Source organism: Columba livia, chromosome 1 (assembly GCF_036013475.1).
Source record: "Columba livia isolate bColLiv1 breed racing homer chromosome 1, bColLiv1.pat.W.v2, whole genome shotgun sequence".
NCBI classification, from domain to species: domain Eukaryota; kingdom Metazoa; phylum Chordata; class Aves; order Columbiformes; family Columbidae; genus Columba; species Columba livia.
In genome coordinates, this window is record NC_088602.1 from 13,116,916 (window position 1) to 13,141,222 (window position 24,307).

Genomic DNA, 24,307 nt, shown 5'->3' on the forward strand with positions numbered 1-24,307 from the left:
GCTCCTCCTGCCCACCGACATCCTTCTCCCTGCTCCTTCAAAGAAGCCGCTCTTATTAAAAAAGTTATGAGTGACACACAGCCAAACCTGTAACTTATATTTCGTACCACTGGATTTCACCCCAACTCCATGCCAGCGCTCAAGGTCTCCCAGCTTTCTATGAAATATTCTGCAATTTCCTTGGACCGACAACATTTACCACTTCTGCCGGGTGTCTGTCTTTTAGAAACGGTCTCACATCACGACTGGGGACAGTGTGAAACCGGATTAGTTTCAAAAGGATCCCTTGAAAACCCGTGGGCAGTCTCCTCTCAGCACAGTGACTTCTCCTTCCAGCACGGCCCCAGCGCCATCCCCACTCCCCAGCCACTGCTCTGTCACTGACAGGAAGGTCCCTATTGCCCAGTAACCCATGGCTGCCAGGGGGCAAAAGCAGACATGTAACATCCAGGAAAGCATACAAAAACTGTACTAAAAGTGTTGCTATTGCTATTTACAGGTCTCATTCAATTTTTCTGTTATGTTTTCCCAAATATTTTCCAAACCCACTTGAACTTTTGAGAATTTAGAACATTCTGTGTTAGTAAACCCCAAGGTTTAATTTGAGCTGACTTGCTAGTGCAGCAAGGAATTCAATGTTTGATGTTATTTCAGATGTTTAATGAATGAAGCCTAGTTTTAGTCCATCTAAAGCTTTCAGAAGAGGACTCTCTAGCAGATGTCTCATCAACAGAAGACTACAACTTTAGTCTAGCATGACCTACTTTTGGTGGTATCATGTCATACATATTTTTTTTCATATATCTGTATGCTTTTCTGTCAAAATTTGCTTTGGTAACTTGCATAATATTGAGATTTGTACTAAAGGAGGAGACTGGCATGGGGGGGGTGGAATGAGGAGCTCTGAAAATTATGCCCATCATGTTGATGGCACACGTATTTCCCTCTGACAGGATCACCCTGATTGGGGAGGTCTATGAAAACCAGGAGCAGATCCTGGATTTCCTATACCTTTACCTATAACTTTATCCAGGACTCCAGCAAAGAGTCTGGCTTAAGCCATGAGGCTCAGATAAGCTGGGTTCACTTCCAGTGTGCCAACAGTGATGGACGCTTATAAACGACACACCCCCAGCACCTCTTTTGCCATTGCCCTTGTATCTCCCTCACTGAAATCTAACACAAAACAAATATTTAATCCTGGAACCGCATTTATGTTCATTTTCTTTTCTATCCTACAGACTTGCATGTACATGCAAAAGAACCTTTTACTTCACATGCTTTGCAATTTGCAACTAAGCTTGAACAGTTGGCAAATTCTGCCTGCTCCTACATTTCCTGACAGATAAGGATTTTTCTGTCCCCTGAAGACTCTTTGCTTATTCCTAAAAGCCTTCCCAAAGCAGCTATTTGTCCAAAGAAACACTGAGCCCTTCCTATCTATTCTCTTCTTGCTCGCTTAGGCTATTGATTTTGTTTAGGCAGGAGAACCCTGGGTTTCCATCAGGCTCCAGACTGCTGAGCATCCCTGCCCAGGGCCTGCCCTGGATCCTGCAACAGCAACACCTCTAGGAAACACCTGGCTTCAGCACTCATGGGCCATTTTAAGCACATTTCCATACGGATACGCCACAGTTCTGTGACAAAGCCTGCCCATCAATCCCACGAACCAGAGCTACTCATCTCGTTTTGCTCATTCTTCCTTTTATTTTAAGCTGAGTCAAAGCATTAGTCTTGGTTGTCTGCTCAACAAGCTGACTCGCCAAATCCAAGCCAGCATCACCTACTTCCAGTTGTCATTTTTTTTTTCTACATCAAGTAACGATGTAGATGTCATTTCTATGACTCTATAAGCCCTTCTGATTAGCAACAATTGTTCTGCAAGTAGATCTGGTTATTTAAAGTATCAAGTAACAATAAACTCAACCGGAAATTGTACCTTTTTAATATGAAAAAACTTCCTCATAGGCGAATTGAAACCCATGGATCCTTAGCAAATTTAACAGAATTTTCCATGATAAAACATAACTTTGATAGATTTGAAATTAGCTGGAACCTCAAGCACTTCATCTAGCTTCTCCTCTTGGCCTGTTGAAAGAGAAACTTCCTTTCACCCACAAAAACGCAAAACCTGGTAGACTATTTCAAATTTCCTTATAGGCCACGGAGTAGGAAGCTTGCTTGGCCCCTTATCATCGTGGCAACAGCACGACCTCAACTGCGAGCATTCGAGTGCCTTCAAATAACAACTTAAGACTGAGGAGGGCAGAAGAGATTCAATATGTTTTAAGGCCAATCATTTTTCCACTATATTGTCACGTGAGCATTAGAAAAACCACCACCACCATCAAAAGAACAGATCAGGCAGCACTTATCTGAAGATTATTACATTGAGACACAGGTCAAATTTGCATCTCACTTCCACCAAGGCTTTTTTTTCTTTTTTCCTGTTTTCTACTTGTGTGCTTGCCAATAAAGCGCAAAAGGTTAAAATTTACAGTGATTTTATTATACCAACTTCTAAATAATCACAGATGTAGTCAAAAGCTTTGTACTTCTATGCTTGTTGTCCAGCCTAAAACACAGATGCAATGATGTCCTAGTACAACCACAAACACTGATATTTCAAGAAGGTTTCACCAGCTGTTGCTGGGTTGCTTTTTTCTTTCTCCAATTTTGCAACAAAGGTAGTTGAGACGACCACAAAGCAGGACAGTGCTGAGCCACCTTCCTCAACAGACCCAACCGAGCACCTACGTTTTACCATCATCCTCCCTAAATTACTTAAAAAACAAAACAAAATAAAAATGAATTAAAAAAAAAATCAATCCAATCCTGCAAGTTTCCTGTTACCAGGAAAGTAGCATCTAGCCCTCTCCCCACCCCCCAGTGACCATAAAGAGGTATACAAAAAGGTCCTACCCAGCAGGATGAGGCTCTGGCTTCAAAAAAATAAAATCATTTACATTTAATTTTAGATCTACAAGCTCTGCCAAGCACCACTTTATTTGTCAACAAAACATTTTGATCATTTGGCAGAACAAAGCAAGCTCCCTCCCTGCTTTCTCCACAGACATATTTGGCATCGGTTAATTTGTATGTCTTTAGACATATGTCAAGTCTGAAGCTGCTTCAGGCTTTAAATCCACAGAACTTCTCTCTTTTAAGTACTTGTTTTTCTTAAAGCAGTAAGAGCAGCAAGCTAAAGCCAAGAGGGGATTTGATCCTGCAAAGAAATGGTTAAGAATGAGACTCTGCTGATGTGCGCTTCTCTGATCCATTACATTTCTTGCAAGCTGAGCTAAGAGCTGAGCACCAAGTATCAACTGTAATATGATCCAAGAGTTTATGGAAAAAATAACTGCACATACCAAGCATGCACATTTAATAAGATTTTGTTTCCATTAAAATATTCAAGAAACATGATTTTTAAGATCTGCTTCTCTGACCGATTGTGAACGTTTCTCCTCCCCCCTCCCCTAAACACACACCTCCTTTCCAAAAACCAAACCCTTAAAAGAAAAAAAAAAAAAGAAGAAAGAAAAAAGCAGTCCTACTGCAGGGAAGAGAGGCTTGAAAAACAACTTTGATTGGCACTTGGCCTGACCCACAGAGGAAGAAAAACAGTTTTTGGACAAAGAGCGCAAATATTTGAGCTCATTGACTTACAGGCTTTCTCAGCACTTGCAAGAAACAACCTGGTGCAAAATGTATCCGCAGAGACCGAATTAAAATATAACCAAAACCAGCATCGCCTTCATCTTGGGCGCTCGGACCGGGCGCGTTTGCACAGCTCAGCAGTTTTAATTCATTTGCACTGGACAAACAAAAAGCACCTCAGCGAGCGCTCCCCACAGAGCAGACGTGGGGAGCAGGGGGTGCGGGGTCTCCCCGTTCCTGGGGCACCCAGGGAGCTGCTGAAAGCTGTTGGGACCGGGTCTAGGGGCTTTTCTGGTGTTTTTTAACATGCAAAGCTCTGATTTCAAATGTCCCCACGTAAGGGCTTGACGGAGATCGCGGGGATGGATTTTGCCAGCGAGATACGTGAATAAACTTTCCAAGTACCGCTGGGCCCCCAGGTCAGTCCCCCCACGGCACCGGGGAGGCCACGTGCCCCCAAACCCTCGCGGGGGGGGCAGCCTAAGGACAAGGACAAGTGACAGCTGTCCCGGGCGGGGAAGGAGATGGGGGTGCAGACCTGGCACCCCTCTGTACCCTGGGCACACCTGGGGTCGCCTCCCCCACCCTGCCCACCTCCGCTGCCCGCTCCCCAAGGCACTCACCTCCCGGCACGGCCCATCCGCACCCCCGCACCGCTCCGGTGCCCCAAAGCGCCGACCACCCGGTCCAGATCCCCCCCACCCCAATGCCACCCTATGGCCACTGCCCCCCCGCAGTCTCTGCCCCACCACCCCGCTCCCCGAAGCCCCGCACCAAGTCTCTACCTCACCGTTCCCGCAGCCCCTCGGCTGCGCCCGCCTCACAGCGGGACCCCCCCGGTACCTGTCTCGGCACCTTCCGGCAATTGCCGCACACCCGGTACTGGCCGGCGGCAGAGGCGGCGGTGGCGCTGCCCACGGTGCCGGAGCCGAGCCGGTTCATGCTGGCGGGGAGCGCGGCGCTGGCCGGGCGGGCCGGGCCGGGCCGGGGGAGGCGGCAGGGAGGCTCCGCGCCGCTCAGCAGCCCGCGCCGCCGGCCGCCCCCATCCTCCAGCCGCGGCCCCAGCACCCGCGCCGGGCCGCTGCCCCCCGCGCACACCCCTGCGCGCTCCGCCAATCCGCGCGGGCCGCCCCGCCCAGCGCCGCCGCGCCCCGCCAATCCCGGAGGCCGCCGGCCGCCGACCAATGGGCAGAGCGTTCGCCGGCTCCCATCTCCAGGCAGCCTGCGAGAGGGGGCGGGAAAGAGGCGTGGCCAATGCCGCGGAGGGGCGGGGCCGGCCGCGTCTCCGGGCAGCGTTCGGAAGAGGGGCGGGGCCGGTGCTCCGGCGCGTGCCTTCTCCTAGCCAATAGGGTGGCTCAACGGGCGCTATGCAAACGAGGAGCGAGAAGCCCCGCCCCCGGAGCGGGGGTCGCGGGCCTTCGGGCTGGGAGGGAGGGGGGTGGCCGGGCCGCAGGGTCTGGGGTCTCCCGAGCCGCTCCGGCCGGTTCCCGACCCTGGTTGGGGGCGCTCCCCGCCAGGATGGCCCTCACGGGCCCGGGTTTGGGGGCGCAGAGCAGGGCGAGGGGTCACGGGTGTGATGAGCCCCGCCTGGCTGCCGGCCTTGGGGCCAGACCATCCTCCCGGGTGTCCCCTCCCCAGAGCCGCGGGTCGGTTCATCGCGGTGGGGGCACTCGCTGCTGCCGGCCGAAGGCGTCCAGGGCGGGGGCTGCCTGTGCGGGGGTGAACCGCTCTCTGCCCCGGCAGGACAGCGCCGCTGTGCCGCTGGGCGGGCGGGACCGGCCGTTCGCTCCGGGGGCCGTCGGGAGCGCTCGCAGTGCGCATGCGAGCGGGTGTGTTTGCCTCGGGTCGCCGGGATCGTTAGAAGTCATGAGTCAGGTTTTTTAGGCTCCATGCTAATGCACGGAGGTGGGGTGTGTAATTAGGATAGAAGCAAATCTCTAATCTGCAGCTTGGGATAGCTGGGGTATAAACCTCCTTTTTACATCATAGCATCGCTGCCGTTTTCCTTGTTTGTTTGCTCTTTAGCTTTTAAATATGCATATATGGGCTTTAATGTGAGTAGTCCCACCAATATCAAGAAAAGTTTGCTTATTAAATGTCGAGCCTTGTATAATTCCTAGTTTGAAAGATGATGATACAGAAGGACGTGATTTTCTTATGGAAACAGAATGCCATAACCCTAGGAAATTTCCAAAATGATTAGGGGTGTTACATACATTGTTTTCAAGGTTTCTCCTGGCAAAACAAGTGTAAATCAGCTGCTTGAGAACTACGGTCTGCTTTGCCTGGGAATACTTTCTATTTTTGCAAAATGAGGCATTGCATAATTTAGTCAACTGGCTGCCTAAAAAGGGCACAATGCAATTAGTAATTTACATCTCTTAAAGGAGACTTAATTGAACCTAGATCTGACTGTCTTTGAGAACTACTGAGAAGTTTCTCAGATCAGACTTTACCACTGTGAGCAAAACTGCATCTATAGCAACATCCTCCTCCATCTGTTTCCAAAGGGCTCTCCTCCTGAGGCAGAGCTGCCCGCAGCAGATGGGCTCACTGCGGACGCTGCTATTGCCGGTCAAGTCCTTGTGGAACATATCCGAATGTTGCAATTACAGGCAGCCATACAAAACTTCTATTTTTTTTTTTTTCCGAGCAGTATAGCACAAATGACATCTCAACATGAGAAAACATTTGCTGTAGTGCAGGTACTTGCTGTGCCGTGTCTGCATCCCACATAGTAGAGCGTGGTGCTATTACAACTGAAGTGACAAAGGAAAGCCAAACAGCTTAGTTCTATCGTCTAATCTGAATGCAATGCTAAAATGTAAGCAAGCAACATGAATGATATAGATTTTTCTTATTTGTTGCTGAACTCCATGATAATGTTATCTGAAATGAGAAGTTTTAAAGGAAACAGAAGAGGTTTAGAGTTATTATAGCCACAAGCGTTGGAGAGTTGACTCTTCAGCTCAGGTAAGATCGCTTTGAGTCAGTTGCTGTCAAAGTGCCTGGTTCAAAACTCAAATCCATTGGCGAGGGTGGTAGCGGGCAAGTCTGAAACACAGGTAAGAAAATTATTTAGATTGAGATACTCTTAATATTTAACATTGGACCATCGGCAAATATTCAGATTTCAATAACAGCATCCATTCATTTATTTCCACAGTGGCAAGTACACATGTCGGGACATCCTCAGAAATGTGGTTATGTCCCATTTCTCTCCACTGAAATTATTCCCACCTTGAGTGACAACTTCCAACCTTTAGCAAATCTCACTGGAAACAGGGAAGTTTTCCATTAGCTGAGTGTGAAAGTTAGTCTGACTTGTATGGAAGTTTAAAATTTGGGAAACTTGGTATCTAGTCTCTTCTGCCACAAACTTCGTGTGAAAGGGGGCTGAACATGTACACCCAGTTGCTTGAAGTATTTGGTTGACTAACCCTTACTCAAACCATAAGCACTTGAGTACCTTTGTGGCTCCCTGTCTTGCCTTTCAGCACTTTGAGAAATGTCAGGAGAAGCATAAACTTTGAAAGTGTTTAATTGTTTTTGGAAACAATACAGCAAATGGAAGTTGCCTAAAATCCTTTCCTGCGCCCAACAAAAATGCTCTTGGATATCTTTTCTGAAGTTCTTTTTTTCCTCTGCATTTTCTTTTTACAAAGAGTTTTAATGCCTAATAGAGATCAGAAGTGTACCTAGCAGGGCCAGATGCAGTGCTAATCCAGTATCAGATAATTAGTGTGTAGATTAGAGACAATATCAGAGTTTTCAAAGCACCTGAGCTCTGTCTAGGTGCAGTGTTTGGAAATAAATTGTTGGGATCCCCATGGCACCGATCCTGTGAAATGCCATGTGTGTGCTCAGCTTACACCATCTGCAGAGTCCTGCCTGTGAAGACTTGTGCACGTCCGCCTAATTTTAAGCTCTTGGCTTGTTCCATTTTGAGTTAAACATGTGCATAAGTTCTGCAGAATAGAAGCGTCTCTTTGTACAAGCTGGCTTCTTGAAAGTTCTCCTTGTAAACTTATTTCTCAAAAGAAGTATTGCAAGAAATATTTAGGGTGCTCTTCACAATTGCCTGGCAGTTTTTATGATCCAGCTGTACCACACCTGCCATGCTGCTGTGGATTTCCTTCAGTTTTTGCCTGGTTACTGAGTCGTAAAGGAAAGTAGAATCATGACATTAAGAGGTAATTAAGTTACAAACAGCATCGCACCTTGACCTGTCTGGAAGTTTTAAGGCAGCAGTCAATTCTATAAACACAACCAGTCCTCTCTGCTGAGGTCACTTAAAGAGGCTGCAAATTATTGCCATGTATGGGAAAGGTAGAGATTTTTTTTCTTGATAATATGGACCATAATGACTTGAGCCATCACATCTTTTCAGAGAGGTTACTGACCTGCTGAGATAGAGTTGCACAAGTGGGTACTGGCTTAAACAGATTTTTATCATCAATGATTGCAACTTTTGCCAAGTTTAAAAAACAAACACTATGATGAAACAACAAAGCAGGAACAAACTCCCAAAGGAAGCAGAGATTTCTGTGCCTCCTGAAACCATCAGGTGCGTTTTTGGCAGACATGTTGCAGCCAGGCATGGACTGCTGCCCTTGCCATAGGATTGGGTGAGGTGTGACAGCTTTTGCTAGAAGGTCAAAATTCTCCGAATGTCCTGTGCAGCCTTCAAGCTAACATGATTCAAATGGATCCACTGAGAGATGTAGCACATCCAAACATCAGGCTGCTTTCATCCCCTAGAATGAGCGCTCAACCACAGTTCAGCAGTGTGATACCAGCTTTGAGCTCCTGCTGGGCCTGCGATATTTCTGCCTGGACTTTGCCGAAGAGAAGGTTAAAAACTGGACACAGTGCATCTCCCCTGCCTTCCAGAAAGCATCGCACCCAACAACCATCCACTGTACAACCAGCTTTTGAGAGAGCATGGAGCCATAAGCATCTTCTTGCTGCAAGAGCAATTAGAGGGTGCTCTGTCAATCGACTATAGGGTATTGACCATGCTGCATGTCCCTTGCTGCAGCGTGCTGTGCAGGTGCTACAGGAGTGCTCATTCAGTCCGCATGATGCTTCCCCAGGATGTGCACCTTCTATACAAGCATGCAGTGCTTCTGTTGTTCATACATTAATGCAACAGCTTGATGCTTCCTGAAAAGGTTGGATTGACGGGATCAGTGCTGTAAAATTGAACTTGCTATGTGGTGAATACGTTTGTGATTCACAGACCTCCAGCAGCTTGGAGAGAGGGGAAGGGAGGGGGCAGCTGCCACGCAACAGCTCTGACTGGATTGCTGCAAGACTAGAAATCCTGCATGAAATTAAAAGATCCTCAAGTTTTGCTTGGGAGCAGGAAAAGAAGGCATGCCTTAGCACTCAGCTCTGGAGTCTTACCTGCTCTCCCTGTCTGACTGCCACGATAAAGTGCTGTGTGCATGGCTAGGCGAGGTGATTGACATGTGTCATGTGCCTTGTATTTCATGAGTCCATGAATCATTCAGTAAAGCCATACCAAACATGGATGCGTGGGAAAATGGATGGGGTTGCTCAAGGCCAAAAATCCAGGCCATTGCCATTATGTTAAACGACTGATAGTCCTGCCTTCATTATGATTTTTGTTGCACCATTTTGATATCACTTGCACAGAATTTATATTACGTTGTTAGGGGAAGGAAGAGCAGCAGATAGTTTGTGCCCTGAGTGATGTTACGCACACTTTGACACTACAAAATGACTTCCCATCCTTAACTATTACAAATCCTAATTTGCAAAATGAGTGTTCAGATAATTACATGAGACAGCAAGACGTGATAGTTGGTGGAATTCTTCCTTGAGGGTGGGGGTACACACCTTTTCATTGGCAGCATTTAAACCCTGACTAGATAAAGTATGTTTATCATAACAAACAATTATGGCCTGGCCCAGGGGAGCTGAGCTCACGGACCTAATAGGCCTTTTTAATACCTAATGTCTTTGACAGTTATACAACTCTAAAAAGCATTAAATCACTACCCAGCCTAGAACCCTCTTCTCTGTGTACTTCTGTGGTTTCCATGATGATTTGCTAAAGATATTTCAACATGTTGTTTACTTCAGTTCAGCCTTCTGAGACCATACTGGCCAACACTGCAAACCTGTAAATAGGGATCATATGGAAAAAAACAGGTTATGCTTTGAGTTAACTTTGAAACTATTTTGTTCTGTAGCATTTTGGAGAATGATATAGCGAGGAAGTGCATTAACTGAAAAAAAATCTGAAAGTCAGGACAAAGGTAGCCTGGTCATTACAAGTAATCCCGTGCAGTGTAGTCATATTAATATTGAAGATAGCCATACCAAGCACATTTAATGACAGCAGCAGGACTGTCTTCGGTGACAGAAGCACCTCTCCCCTCCAGGATTGGAGGTGGGGTTCACGGGGTGGACATGGATGCCTGTGGTTGTACAGACGAAACCAGGACACGTCTGAATCTCAGCACTAGTCGCATCACTGGGAAGGATGCACCCAAATTTTTGTCCCTCTCCTAGTCTAGTCATGGCTGCCTGCATCAAGCTGCAGTTATGACATCTCTGTGAGATGTAGATGCCCACCAGTGCCTTGGGCCTGGGTCCAAGTGGCTAGATTTCCTTGAGAAGACAGAGAAGTCTGCTGGCCATTGCCTGGGAAGTGGGAGTCCTGCTTTGGCTCCCAGCCACATTGCACGTCACTGGAGAATGCAGCCCAGCCATGACACTGTAGGTCAGGCTCTGCCCTTGTTTTGCAGCCAGGCTCCCATGAAGCCAGGAGTTCAAAAGCCAAGGAACCAAAAGAGGGCAAGCAGGAGGTAGCTGGCTCAGAGGAGATGAACTGGAACCTAGGGTATTGCTGCCTGTTTCCTTCCAATGCTCTGGCTCAGTTATGTGCCTGGCCACTGCGAGGCACACAAATGTCTTTGTCTGGATGAAAAAAACTACAATTTCTCAAGCAGCAGAACTTGTCTGTTCTTATTTTGCAAATGAAACACACGGTGTGGCATGATGCCACATTAAGGATGGGCCCGATCAGTGAAATTAGCTTCCTGTATTCACTGGCAGTGTTACGACTTTCATTATTTTCACAACAAATACAAAACTCAACAGCTTTTGGGATATAGCACATAATTTAGATCCATTTCCCATTGAAGACCCCAAGATATGAACGTAAGTATGTTGGAAGATGAGGCTGAATTACGACAGAGGTTTGTTCTTTGTTTCTAGACAAGAAGAGCTGAAGTGCTGAAAGATGCGCATCTGTTCTGGACTTGACTTATTTTCATTTAAAAATGTTTTTGCTCTGTTTGATTATTTTTCTGATGGTTACACCCTGAAAAACCCAAGTGTCAGTGCAAGCGGGATTTTCTCAGAAGGTACCACACTTAGAAGCAATTAGGTGCCGTTAGCACATGGCATCTTACCCAGCAAAATCGGCTAGGCGCTGAAGGCTTGTTTGTGCGGCGTGTTTCTCCTTTCACCGGTTGCCATTCAGATGCTGGGGACATCCTTGGAACAGGAGAAGTCCCAAATGTTAAGATTAAGCCTTAAAGAAAGACACTTTCTCGTGATCCAGCTGCCTGTATGGGGACCTCCGTGTGCCTGTATGGAGCCACGCGACCCGCTAACCTTGTCACTTGTGCCTCCCTCCCTCCCGTGCAGCCCAGCCATGCCCACTGTGATATTCAAAAATGCAGTGGGCAGGATGGGCCCAGCCATGTGGTGCTGCAGGGGAAATGAGCAGCAGCTTCCCCAGACCAACATCGGCCAACTCCTTTCAGCTCCCGTCTGCTCCAGCCTGCCGGTTTGTCTGCCGCCGGATGGAAATGTGTGGCTCCCTTTGAAGACTCTCTGACCTATTTCAGCCTGGCTTTGCAGTAGACATGAGCTCTGTTTATGATGTTGGGAGAAGGGGAAAGGGAGGGTCAGTCTGGAAGGGAAAAAAATAAAAGGTGTCAGCAATGCATCTTGCTCTGCTGGTGAAGCCCTGGCAGTCACAGCTCCAGCGCTGGAGGCCCTGACCTGGAAATGGCAGAACCCAGCTCCTATTTGGGCAAATAAATGGATAATAAGAGGGGTTGTTGCATCTTGCTCTGCTAACTGCCAGATCCATCTCATATAACTGAACCTCAGGCACACAGACCTGACTATTTGCTATCACCACTGAAGCATTTATATTGAAAATTCAGGAGAATGCTGGACAGGAGAAGCAGATAAATTATTATTTTATAGGTAGAGCGATGCCTTTGTACAGCACAGGAGCATGAGCTGAGATGGAAAGCGTAAAAGAATTGTAGTTCCACAGCAAAGTCATGTCTTAAGGATTTTATTTGTCCTCATTTCTGTTAAAATGTGCTTTTACAGGGAGGAATAGCTTCTTTTAGTCATGTTCTATTGCTCTTGAAACTTAACCTTTCTCTAGCTGAGCTCTATAAATCACTGCAAATCATGGATTTTCTTATAAACAGGCTACAGATCAGCTTACATTGTTGTATTATTTGGCTCCCTCATTTCAGAAACGGTATGGGCCAAATTCTTCCCTGGCATATCTCCAGTCCTAGTACTCCTATTTTGAGAATGCTGGGCTGAATTCCTGCTCCCCCTTTGTCAATATGTGTCTAGAGCCACTCTGCTGTAATCACTGGGGTCACATACCATTAACACTAATGAACTGCTGAGCAGAATGTAGCCCTCCCTATAAGTATCACTTTGGTCAAGGGAAGTAAGGATATATAATGTAGAATGTTGCCTTAAGCATATTACTTATTCTGTTGAAAGGTCATTCACTCTTGGCTTAAGTTATTTCAAACATGACAGTCTGGGAAAAAGTGTATCTGTGAGTGAGATGAAACTCAGATTCAATGAGACCCGATGTATTGCGTTATTAATAAATGTATATTTGTGCTGAAGCACGCTAAACCTCAAAGTCTGGGTATAAATATCAATGTCTATTGAATTTCAGGAAGAGATGGCTGGCAGTAGCCATGCTCAATGTTGTTCTGCAGTATGTAATCCGTGTTTACACGAGGGCCATTCATAGGCATGTTCCCGATGGCAGGCAGACAATTTATTTCTTCCCAGTCAGTTTATGAAAAATTAATTTCTCCGCTTACTTCCTTGGCAGGGTCATTAGGTATCCTTTGAGTAGAATAGCAGTGATGTGCTACCATGCAAGTAAAGTGTTAGCTGACAGCACTGGAGGAAGAGCGCCGAGAAGCCCACTGTGGGATGTGGGCAGTGCTTGTTGAGAGGGAAAGGGCGTCCTGGTGCCTCGAGCAAGTTTCTGCAGCCAGTGGGCAAAGCATCCTCCATGCAGACTGGGGATCCTCTGAACCTCTGCAGCAACTTCTCCCCATGATAAAATAGGCATGCACACATTTATTCAGAAAATGTATCATAAGCAGTGGGGACAAGTCATACCGCAACAGAAGGATGTGGTTTATAAGCAGTGTCTGTAATATGACTAAGCTTGTGGGGGGCAGAAGAAAGTGACTGGTAACAGTCAGTGTGCTGAACAACTTGCGACCGTGCCAGGTAATTTTTGTCAGTTGTGTTCTGAGCCGCCACGTGCAGCTGTTGTTAAAACATCGCCAACTTGTTTGGCTATGGGTGGGAAAGAGTGGCATAAGTGAATAAATCACGTCTTTGTGTTTGCAGACCTGTAGCTATTTGCGCCAAAGCAGGGAACCTGACTTTTAATCAGAGAAGTGCTGGACAGACTAGTTGGTGTCTGGTAAAAATAGTAATAAAATTGAGTCTTGTCCTTTCTGCAGCATGTTTTCCTTTTGCCCAATGGGATGATGGACATGAGACATAATTCAGAAACAAGGAGGGGTGCTGGTCGGCTGCTGTGGAGGTACCTGCCCTGGGCGGGCATCTTGGCAGCAATGAAACTCCTCAATACAAAAAACACCACCATCTTCCCAAGGCGCCTGGTACCTAAGCTCAAGTCTGTGCTGCCTCTGTGTGCTAAGGCTCACTCTTAAAACAGGGTGCTGGGAGCCAGGACAGCTGACTGCTGCCTTATGGGGCTGCCACAGATGTCTTGTGTCTTCTGTAACATGAGAGTTATTCTCTAGAGACACGAAGTTCACCAACATCCAGGTTCATCATGAAAAGCAGCCAGAAACTGCAATTCTTTCAAAGTGGATTCTCCTTTCTCACACCTGCAATTGCTTTGGAGGTGTTAGAGCTTTATGTAGTTATTAAGGGCAACATGAGATACTGGAGAATCAGACCCTGTCTGCTCCTGATACTCTTTTTCTGGATTTCCTGAAGTCCATGGAGATCCGCTTAGGCAAGGTGCTGAATGCTTAAAATAAAAGTCCAGAAAGAGCTGTTCTCTGTGGAGGTATCAGAGGACATTGTCTGTACTTGATAAGCTGCAGAGAAAGTAAAACAGGAAAATACTCAAACTGAAGACAAAGCCGGCGTGGCTGCTGAGTACTTGATAGTGGCATCAATGGGAGCTCAACGGATCATGCACAGTGTAGCTGAAGTTATCCAAGTGACAAATGGAAATAAATTTTATTCTTCTCACCAAGAAGGGGAGTGTGATAGTTTTTGCGTGATCTCATTTTCTTCTATCAACACTTCCCTGCAGTTCATGCTAAAGTGATGAACCAAGGCAGGGTTTCCTAGGAGAGCTGCAGGGCCGGGCGGGACATTAGCCATCTAATTAGCTGCCGCTGGTTAGCGCAGGGGAGAAGTTGAGTGGCAGATTTTCCCTCCTCTCAGTACCCTGGTTGCATCCATCCGTGAAAGCTCTTGTGTCATCAGAAGAGAATACTTCTTGCCTTGTGTAAACTAAGGCATGGCCATAGCCGGCGCTGGAGCATGATGCCCAGACCTCTGAGCTGGTGTTTCCTAGAGCTTGTGCTGACACACAGGACAGGCATGTGCTGGAGCTGGTCCATGAGCAGAGTCAGTTCGCTTCCCTGGTGCTGGGCTGAGTGGCCGTGCGGCTTGCAGCCTGCGAGCAGAGCTGGTGGGCAGCAGCATGGGCCTCCAGCCCATTGTGTGGAACTGCTGTGCCATCCGGCAGCCTTTTGCAGGAGGACAAAATGCTGTCTGAGAAGAGAAAGGCAGGCAAGCGGGTCCTGGGACTCTGAGTTATCCTAAATGTCTTGCCTTATTGCTGCAAAATTTCCAGGGGCCTTGGAGATAGGGTAATCTATTCTGATGGCAGGCTTCCCACAGGCACTGCACCTGGACATGGGCTTCTGAGTGCTTTACTGGTCTGCAAAGTTCACTTTTGGACCTGAACTCACCCATGGTGCGGTGATGGTGTGACAGGGGTTTCCAGCCCAGACTCGCATGTGCTGCAGCTGAAATGTGATAGCTGAAATAAAAAATGCACACACTCGGTGCAACAGCATGTGGTGGGCTCACCGTTGTTCCACTCAGTCTGTTGCGGATGTATTAAAATGCTTTCCTCTTCATCTTCTAAGAGGAGGGTAGAGCTGCATGCTGTGGGCTCTTTACGCCGCTGAAGGCATTGGCAGATGTGTGAGGTTTGCTGAAGAGCTGTTAAAAGCTGCTGGCTGAAGTTACGTGGATGTTCACGGTATAATGAAAACCAAAGGTGGCCTGCATCTAGCAGAATATCCTGAGCAGCACTAAGAGACATAAATATGCAGTGGACGAGGGAAATCCCTGGACAGTTGTGTTTAATGCTTTCCCTTGCGCTTCTGTTATGCCTCTTGCCCATGAAGATCCACAGGAGGCTTGCTGTCTAGAGTGGCTGGTGACTTTTAGATTAAGAAGCAAAAAAGTAGAAAACAATTAGACCCTCCAGAGGTGAGGACAGGCTCTTTACCATCACTGGCAGTATTCAAATGACACCGCAATCAAAATCGTACTTCACAGAAAGTGAGGTCATGGCAGTGAGTTTGAACGAAACTGCAGCAAGAGCCGGACATTTTAAACAATATCTCCGCCATTTCTAGGTCTGCCGTGACTTATCTGTGTGGCCTCTGCTCCAAAGTTTCCCCATGGCCAGAGGCTGCAGTGCCATGGAGCAAGAGTCCTGCTGGTAATTGCAGAGGTCAGGCAAGTGCAAGGGTTTCAGCTTCTGGTTGGTGAAAATGGGACTCTCAAGCCGCAGATGAGAAACAACGATACTGAAACTTCATCTGAGACAATCGCTACCAGGAAGATGAAACCAGCAGTTAAGGGTGTCCGTATGAAATGAAGCAGCCAAAGAGGCACGTCGGCTTCGGGAACCTATGAACAAAAGGCCGTTTCATCAAGATGATGCCCTGGGAACAGTGCTGATGGGGGGTGGAGGCCAGCAACCAAAGAGCAGGCAAAAAATAAGGTGGCTGGATATCAGTGGACAGGGTGACTCTAAAGGCTGACAGTCCTCCCAGCTGAGATGAATGGTTTCTTTTTATTTACATAGATCCGTATGCAGAAAAACATTATGAGTATGATCTAAGCAGAGTCACAGACATTTTGGCGCCTGGGCTGGTTCCCTCCTCCCACTCCAACAGGCAGGGCTTGACCGGGGCAGTGAAACGCATCCCGCCAGCCCTGCACGTTGCACCCCGTGCCACGCCGAGCCCCGTGCGCAGCACAGACTGCCCTTCACCCGCCATTTCGCACCCGGACTCCTCCGGAGAGACTGCCTGCAATGGGGTGACCCCATCAGTCACAGGGAGTGTATGTGGGCAACGCATCCCCCCTGCTCTACCAGTGCTACAGACCTTGACTGTGTCCCGCACCTTTTGCCACGCATCTGCACATTCATTTTGCTTTGAATTGAACAAAGCCAGCAGAGCCTCAGCTGCCGTCCCAAGTTGAGCATGTGCCGAATTGCTCTGCGAGCAGCCAGCTGAGTCATAAGCCGATCCAGCAATTCCTATTCAAAGGCGCTGTCTCTGCCCTTGTGGAAAATGCATTTATTGTTTTGTTTTTTTGCTTCTTTGTGCTAAGGTTCATGCAGCACTTTACTTGTTATTGCATGTAATGGTTTGTACGTGGCGCACCAGCACAGCGAGATCTGATGCCAAGATACAGGCAGCGCTGGACCGCACAGGTACCCTCCCAGCTCAGCGCAGCGGCTGCTGGCACAGGGAGATGTGCTGTGTGCCCCCAGTGCCAGATAAACTGCGAAACTCTTAAATTACCAAGATAGGATGGATCTGAGTGTAAAGCTACCAAAGTGAGGAATTTGACTTGCTTAACTCAAGGCTGAATTTATCGAATTATTTGAAAGGTAACAAGCAGTTTTTCCCTGATGCAGTCTCAAGTTGTCCCGTGCAGATGGGTGAGGTCGGTGGAGAGTCTCAGCTCCTCTCCCTTCACAAATCTGGCTGCAGGCTGGACTTTGCTGCAGGCTCTCACAGTGACTTTGGGGCAGGTCATTTTACCTCCCACCGTGGGAGGGCTGATGTGATAAACCCGCTTTTGTATTTTATTCATGCAAGCGAATACAATGAGAGCGCCTGGCTGCCGCCTGGAGCCCTGCCCCTGGGCTTTCCACCTCTCTCCAGCACACGGCACTGTGCCCAGCTCCCTGGGGCAGTGATCCTCTCCCCAGCACCTCTCAAAAAGGTCCATGGGTGAGGTGGCTGTTGGGTGCTGTCGCCTGGACAGTGTGGCATTTGTATGACCTCCCCAGGCACCCCGCGCTCACCCCGGCTGCTCAGCAGTCACCCAACTCCCTGTCACCCAACCTGGGCCATCTCCATCACCTGCTGGCACCCAGTGTGCTGGGAGGAGAACTAAATGAAGATATGTATTATTATTGGCAGAATAATGTCTCATTATTGCCCTTTTAGCAGTGGGCTACCAGGCCATCACACACTGTAACAAGCCAGCCATGGAATCAACAACAACAAAAAAATGGAAAGTCCAGGTTTCCTCCTTGCCATCCGCTTTTCTTACTCCCCGGAGGGCTACCCCATGCAGCACATGGGGAGCAGGCAAATATTGGCTCGGCAGTGCTGTTTGGAGGAGGGCAGGAGTGTAGGGCCACCGGCATCATGTGCAGCAGAGTGCAGAGGAGCATGGGGCTGGCCTGATAAATCGGGTAAAAAAACCCCACAGACAACCCAACAGCCTTTGAATGGCAGCATCTTCCTTTGTAAAGAAAATATGCAGACACATTATGCAACCCCTGGTAAATTAGCTGGGTTTCCATACTCTGAAAACACAGTAATTAGATGTTTGCTCATCTCGTATCTTTGCAACAGGACCATTTTGACTCTCTGCTAATTTTACTATTGTGGGTATGTCATTTGTACACTTCGTGTGTTACTGCCACACTGCTAGGACCAAGTGTTTAAAATAATGATTAGCACACCCAAAATAACACAACCTCATCTCCGTGTTATTTCCATTCTCAGGTATGAACCTCTAGCGCTTGCCTTTTCAAGCTGGCCTCAAAATGTACTTTCCTTTTAAATGAAAAATTAATTCAATGCGTCATCCCAGGAGAGGAGACTTCATGAGAGCCGCTGAACATGCAGACATGCAGTAAATCCCCAAGAACTGGTGATGCTGGCAGCTCCAAGAGGCACAAATCAGGCTGACAGCTCTGGTTTAGTATGTATTGTACAAACACAATGAAACTCATCTGCCCAGCTCACAAGCCGTGGAGATAAATGCGAAAATGTTGGAGTGGAAACAGAGGCACAAGGAGATGAAGTGACTTGGTGCAGGTCATGGGCACAGCTGAGAACTGTATTTTTGAAGCTGCCTTTCCACAGCGGCACACTGCAGAAACCATTTGATTTGACTGTACTCTTACTCAGGTTGTACTGCGAGCTCTCCCCCATCAGCAGAAAAATCAGCTGGCACCAGAAATGCTCTTTAGCAAAGAGCATTGCACGGGACATCCCAGTGATATTGCAAAATCATGGTTTAAAGGAATAGTATCCAACAAGTGAGATGGAGATTTTGACTAATAGCACTTTTATAACAGACACTGTTACGAGAAATCCTTCTTATTTATATTTCTACCTAGTTGTTGCAAATAAAGCAGGTCCTTGGATGTAAACATTATTTGAAAAAATCCACAAATTATTTTTTGTTGAATATGTGCAACAGGCAGCGTTTTGCTATGAGCTTCTCTAGAAGGCATCTGGTCCCTTCTGCTGTAGTTGCTGAAGCATAGAACGTGGTGAGGGACACAAATGGGTTCAAGAATTATTTAGAGGGTCCTGCAGTTCCCCTGTGTATACTCTACATTTGTCCGTTGTGTAGGAGTGAGGTAGGAAAAAAGAAAAGGCGCTCGGGCAACTTCAAAACTGAATTTATATTAGAAAGAAGGGCTCAGGCTTTCTTTCAAAAGCATCTTTCTTTGTGGTTGATACCCTTTTGCAATCTGTTTCAAAATGCCACTACATCAAGAGCCCCTGTTTGGCACACGAAGCTAATCTCTGTTCCTAGTCCATCACTATTCTTCAGCCAGATTCCTTGGCCTGTTTTAGCATTTGCAGTGGACCAGATAAGGGATCAAGGAATGAACAAACATTTTCCTCCCAGGAGTTCGGTGCATGTTTGAACAGTTTCATTAACAACTCTGGGGCATTATTCAGCTCACCTAAGTTATGTGCAGAGCAGAGGTGTTTAAGTTAGGACCACAGGTAGGCCAGACTCCCTTTGCAGTGAGCTGGAAGGGATGGACCTTTCCAAAGGGTAAATCAGCCTGTTGGACACCTGAAGCATCACTGGAAATTCCTTTAAGTGTGGGTGATACAGGATGAGTCTAAGCCTTACAGTATATTGGTATTTCAGGGTTTACTTGCGTCTGACTGTGACCTTCGTGTTCCCTTCTTAGCCTAGGTGCGAGTATCCCTGCTAATACTGTAGATGTGTCCTGCGCATATAGCCATGCCCTCCTAGTACTGCAGTCAGCATGGCCTGGGGACACCCCATGGCTCCTGGGTTGTTCCATGGCCATGTCCTGATGCCCAGCTCTGTACACCATGAGAGGGATGGCTGAGTCTCCCCAGGGCTCTGGGCAGATCAGCCCCTAAGGCTTTAGCTCACTTGAGGCCAGCTTTGGTAGCCACTCTCCAGCCATGGGTCCAAGGCAGGAAGAAAACCCAAGTCTTGGTGTTGGTGAGTCTTGTCTTGGTATAGCCAGGAGAAATCAGGAGCCACAGTGCAGTGGAGACTGTTTTGGCAGACATTTAATGTTCTGAGCCTTGGTGATGCTGCTGCAGTAAGGAGGTTATGCAGACTGGTAAAGTGGAGGTGATTGGTATGGGTTTTAATAGACATAAAGAGGATAGTAGCACAGGATGAGTAGCAATGAGTCCCAAACCCCTGTGTATCAAAAGGACAGCTGAAATCCTCCATCCGTGTACCAAGTGGAAGATGATCAGCACCTGGCCTGGCTGCCAGCGTTGCAGGAGGTGATGAGGATTCAGGGTGCTGCAGAGGCTTAAAGAATGCCCCAGACAGCTTGCCTGGGAAAAACATTGCTGTGTCAAGTCTGTCCTCCCGTTTCCAGCTCTGAGTACTAGTTCCCATCCCTTTCGTGATCCCGGAATGGCCCTTTGTCAACTGCAGCAGTTATTTATACAGACAAATGAAGTTAGGAAAGAGCTTGATATCTTTTAAATTGCATCTGATGAAATCTGCCCGCAAGGGACACATTGGCGAGAAAGCCCCAGGGAACCCTTTGGCTCTCAGTGCTGGGCTCATCCATTACAGCTGCTCCACCAGCCCCAGCTCAGGGCCCTCAGAACTTTGTGTGGAAAAGTCCCTGCCCTCTCAGTACTCATGAACCTGGCCTGTCCCATGTTCGCCACGAAGCTGGTGCTTTGACCACCGCAACATGCAGTGAATAACTGATGGTTCAGGGCCAATGCTCATAATCTGCCATTCTTTTTTTTTTTCTTTTTCTTACATGCACAAAGTATCTAGCATTCTTCTGAAGTCACTAAAAGACTTTCGGGTGACCTTCACTTGCCTTGGTTCAGACTCTAGACGTGGAATTAATTTTTGAGCAAGTTCCAGTAGCATCCAGTGAATGACATGCTTCCTACAAGCTGATCATCCTCAGCACAAATAAGCATATGCAAACCTGAGGGGAGGAAAAAGGAGCAGAGTGAATATAACAGAAGCAAGAGCAATATGGAAAAATAAAGATTTGGTCTTAACTTCAGACATCACTAGAAATGGCCTAACATGGAGAGGTGAAACTATTTTCCTTGCAGGCAGCCTGCAGGCAACCTAAGATGACCAGTTTGTTCTCTTGCCTGTTAAACTCTTTTGTATTCTATTAATACCAAAGCAGCTCAAATGAAAATGAAGCCAGATTTCCTTATGTGCTTTTCAAACCCCAAGCTTTCCCTGCACTGCCTCCTTGCAGCGTGTTTCCAGGGTGGTGTGCTGTAACCCAAGGTGCCCAGGCCACTAGGTGGATGTTCCTGCCCTCCTTTGGTGCCAGTTTGGGCACGTGTCTGCACCCACGATGACCTGAGCCAGCAGGAGACAAACCTCTCTCCTGGATCTCTGCCTTGCTGCATCTTGGCTAATTTGAGCTGAATTCTTGTGTATTATTGTACCTAATCCCCTAGTTGCTCCAACCTGCAAAAATTCCTGTAAAGCTTGAGGCATGGCTGAGACCTGACTTTCTGAAGTGACAGGTACCAGCAAGTTTCACCACTGCTTGGTGGATTTGGGAATGCAGGATGTCTGGGAAATTATGGGTGCAGATGCTATGTATAGGTAGGGGGTAGGATTCATGGCACCTAGCTTTGGTCATCTAAAAGTGAAGTGACGTGTGTTGGTGGCTCATCTTCTCTGGTCACCTGCAGAGGCAGGAGCCCTCAGCAGATGGTTTGCCTCTCCTGTTTAGGATGCTCAGGACCACACAAGTCACCATTTCGCTCTGTTGACTTGGGGGGCTCATGGCAGATTACTCCTCCTGCAGCACTGTCACTGTCCCCTGTCACAGAGGGACATTACATGACTCTCAGGACAGCTGGTTATCTTTGGGCCAGGCCACACCAGGAGGGAGAGCAACGATGTGGAGCTGTGCTGACCACAGCTCCCAGTGACCGTGCAGACCTGGGAAGCTGGGCTGATTTTGTGCTGACGTGAAGGGAAAATCTGCTCTGTTGTCCTGTCCAGGGCTGGGAGCGATGGCACAGGCTGTGCGCTGCCTGCCCCTGCTGAGCAGATGCAAGGTCTCCATGTTCTGATCACCTTACAGCAGTGCTAAAGATAAACATCTGCAGTTTTCTGGGCTGAGAGTGCTAAAAGTGAATGCCACCACTGCTTAGCTTTTCAGATGGTTGACGAAGCACTTTAAAGGTCCAAGTTATATTTGGAAATGAAAAGGTCTTTGTACGAAACAGAATATAGCCTGTGCACTGTTGAGACTGACAGTCACTAAAAGTAAGCACATCTGCTGATGCAACCTAATTGCTGTTTTGATTGCCCAGCCATGACGGGGCATAAAAATATTGTCTGCCTACAAAAAAAGAATGAAACCTCACTTGACCATTTTGTGCCCAAATACCTTGGCACCCAGCCCTGCCGAGCTAGAGTTGGGCAATCAGAATTCAAAAATTCCCCAGTGGAACCAGCTCCTAACAATACAAAGCTGTGCCTGTCTGACTGGGTGGACTATTTTCATGACTTTGAATAAAAATCATCTCTAGAGCACTGCACGTTTCTGTGGGGGCTGTGCGAGCAGGCAGGCATGCTGGCCTGTGCCCAGGAGCTTTCTGAATTAAGGAGGCAGAGGATGGGCCGCTGCTGAAGGCCAGCCTCTTGAGACTCTTGGGTTTTCTGCTTGCCTGTGGACAGGTACAGGATCCTTGCAAAATGCTAATAGGAACATTTCTGAAGCAACATGGCAGGGCTGAAGCTAATCTCCCATTAGGAGAGACCGCATGTGTTTACTGAAGAGGTTCTGGACCCATCTGGTGAAGTTTCCAGCATTGCTCAGTGTGGGGAACAGGAGAGTGACCTTCTCAGCTGCAGGTATAAATCACAAAGATGTCTCGCCTTCACTTGACTCTGATCAAACCCGTGTGTTGTACTCGATTCTGTTGTTTATCAGTATGAGTTGTTACCAGTATGACTGTCACTAACTTGCCACCTCCCTGCAGTGTGGCCATTGTGCAGCCCCAGGTCCTGTGTGAGGGGCAGGTGATTACCAACTGGCCGGACCAGGATGGAGTGGGGACCCCTGCCACAGCCAGCACAACCTAGCAGGGTCCTGCTCTGGTGCGAGCTTTCTGGGCCAAATCCAGCCCCCCACAGTCCAACTTGTCTGAATTTGCCTGGCTATAAGAAGTGAATACAGGGAAACAGGGGTAGCAGTAAGCCACGCAGGGAAAGAGATAAGACTGATCTTTCCCTCCTATTAAAAGAGCTGTTGATTTATCTGTCTATTTAATAGGCTTCAGCTGCTAAACCCCAGTTTGCAGCTTGTCTCTGTTCCTTCAGCCTCATACCAATGCTCGTGTTTTTCTTCCCCCATGGTGGAGCCTTTAAGTCTTTCTTTAAAGAGTGAACCAAGTGCTTTCCATCAGCTGCCAGCCCAGCCTTGTACTGGCAAGAGACTCCCGGCTGCTCCCTGGCCATGCTTGGCGCTGCAGCGTATGAAATCCTCAAGATCCGCCCCTCCCTCAACACAATGACCCCAGACTGGCTTAGAAAACACCGGACTTTTTTAACATTTATTTTGGGTTGTCTTAAATTCCCCTTGGGAACAAGTGGGTTTCATGTACTCAGTGAGATGTTGCTGTGCATGGCTCTGACTGCAGCATCCATCGAACACACCAAGGCATTGCAGCCTCAGGGTGGAAAAGCTGGGCTTTCCCTTTTCACAGCCTGCTGGGCAGACCCAGGCTCTGCAAAGCTAGCTCTGTCACTGTGCTCCTCAAACCACCAGGGAACAAGCTGGGAGTCTAAAATCTATTCTGAATTGCAGATTTTTCCTGAACTATGGGAATGTGTAATCATGGAGTTAAAAGAGCTGGTGTGGCTTCCACCGTATCTCCAGGCTTCCATAATCACCCTCATCTCACCTGCATGGGGTTCCCTTTAGGTTGTCCTTGGTGCTGCTCCAGTCCCTTGTAGAGGCTGACCCGTGTCCTCCAGCCCAGAGGAAACAGAGACATGCCTTTGACCAATGTAGACCTGATAAAAAGAAGAGAGAGCTGCATCTTGTTGAATAGCCTTTCCTCATGGCCACAAGGAAAAAGAAAGGTTGACAGGATTAACACCGTCTGGTGCCCCACATTTGAGAGCCCTGTGGGAGGATGTGTGGGGAGTAGGACCATCTGTGGAGATCTTCCAGGGAAAAAGAATGAAGCTGCTGAGTAGAGGTCATGTCTACTCCCAGGAGTGTTTGCAGGCAGTGCAGCAACACCTCACTATTGACAGAGTCAGAGGTAATCGGTAGTTTGAGCAGCTGGATCTACATTTTATTCCATGTTCAGTACCACAGATGGGACCAAAAAAAAAACAACCTCCAAAACCAAAAAAACCTTTGAAATGGCAAAGTTCCAGATGTCACCTGAGAAAACCTTAAGATGGCATTTTGTGTGTCAAGCGTTTATCAGCATTCCCAAGACTCCCAAAGGGAAGACTCAAGGGCCGATTGCTTTCTTAGCACTGCAGCCCTGAGATCAGTCACCTTTGCTGG

The 24,307-nt window shown here is 47.7% G+C and overlaps 1 protein-coding gene and 1 long non-coding RNA gene across 7 annotated transcripts in view; both read right to left on the reverse strand.

The window, feature by feature from the left end:
- The window catches only part of SESN3 (sestrin 3), a 44,242-nt gene extending 39,487 nt beyond the window's left edge, over positions 1-4,755 (reverse strand). The window contains exon 1 of one of the 6 annotated variants that reach the window (XM_065041470.1): positions 4,504-4,755. Coding sequence is in view for 2 of the 6 variants with exons in the window: in XM_065041632.1 (XP_064897704.1) it covers positions 4,504-4,602 (99 nt within the window). In the remaining 4 variants the exon portion in view is untranslated. Of the gene's footprint in view, positions 1-4,445; positions 4,470-4,503 lie in introns of those variants that run through there. The other 5 variants (XM_065041550.1, XM_065041632.1, XM_065041712.1 and 2 more) reach the window with 5 other exon arrangements.
- A 13,836-nt stretch (positions 4,756-18,591) lies between these two features.
- Positions 18,592-24,307, reverse strand: part of LOC135576474 (uncharacterized) — a 28,100-nt gene continuing 22,384 nt past the window's right edge. Inside the window, exons 4-5 of the long non-coding RNA XR_010468242.1 lie at positions 23,688-23,799; positions 18,592-20,725 (exon numbers count right to left, since the gene is read on the reverse strand). This is a non-coding gene — a long non-coding RNA (uncharacterized LOC135576474). The remainder of the gene's footprint in view (positions 20,726-23,687; positions 23,800-24,307) is intronic.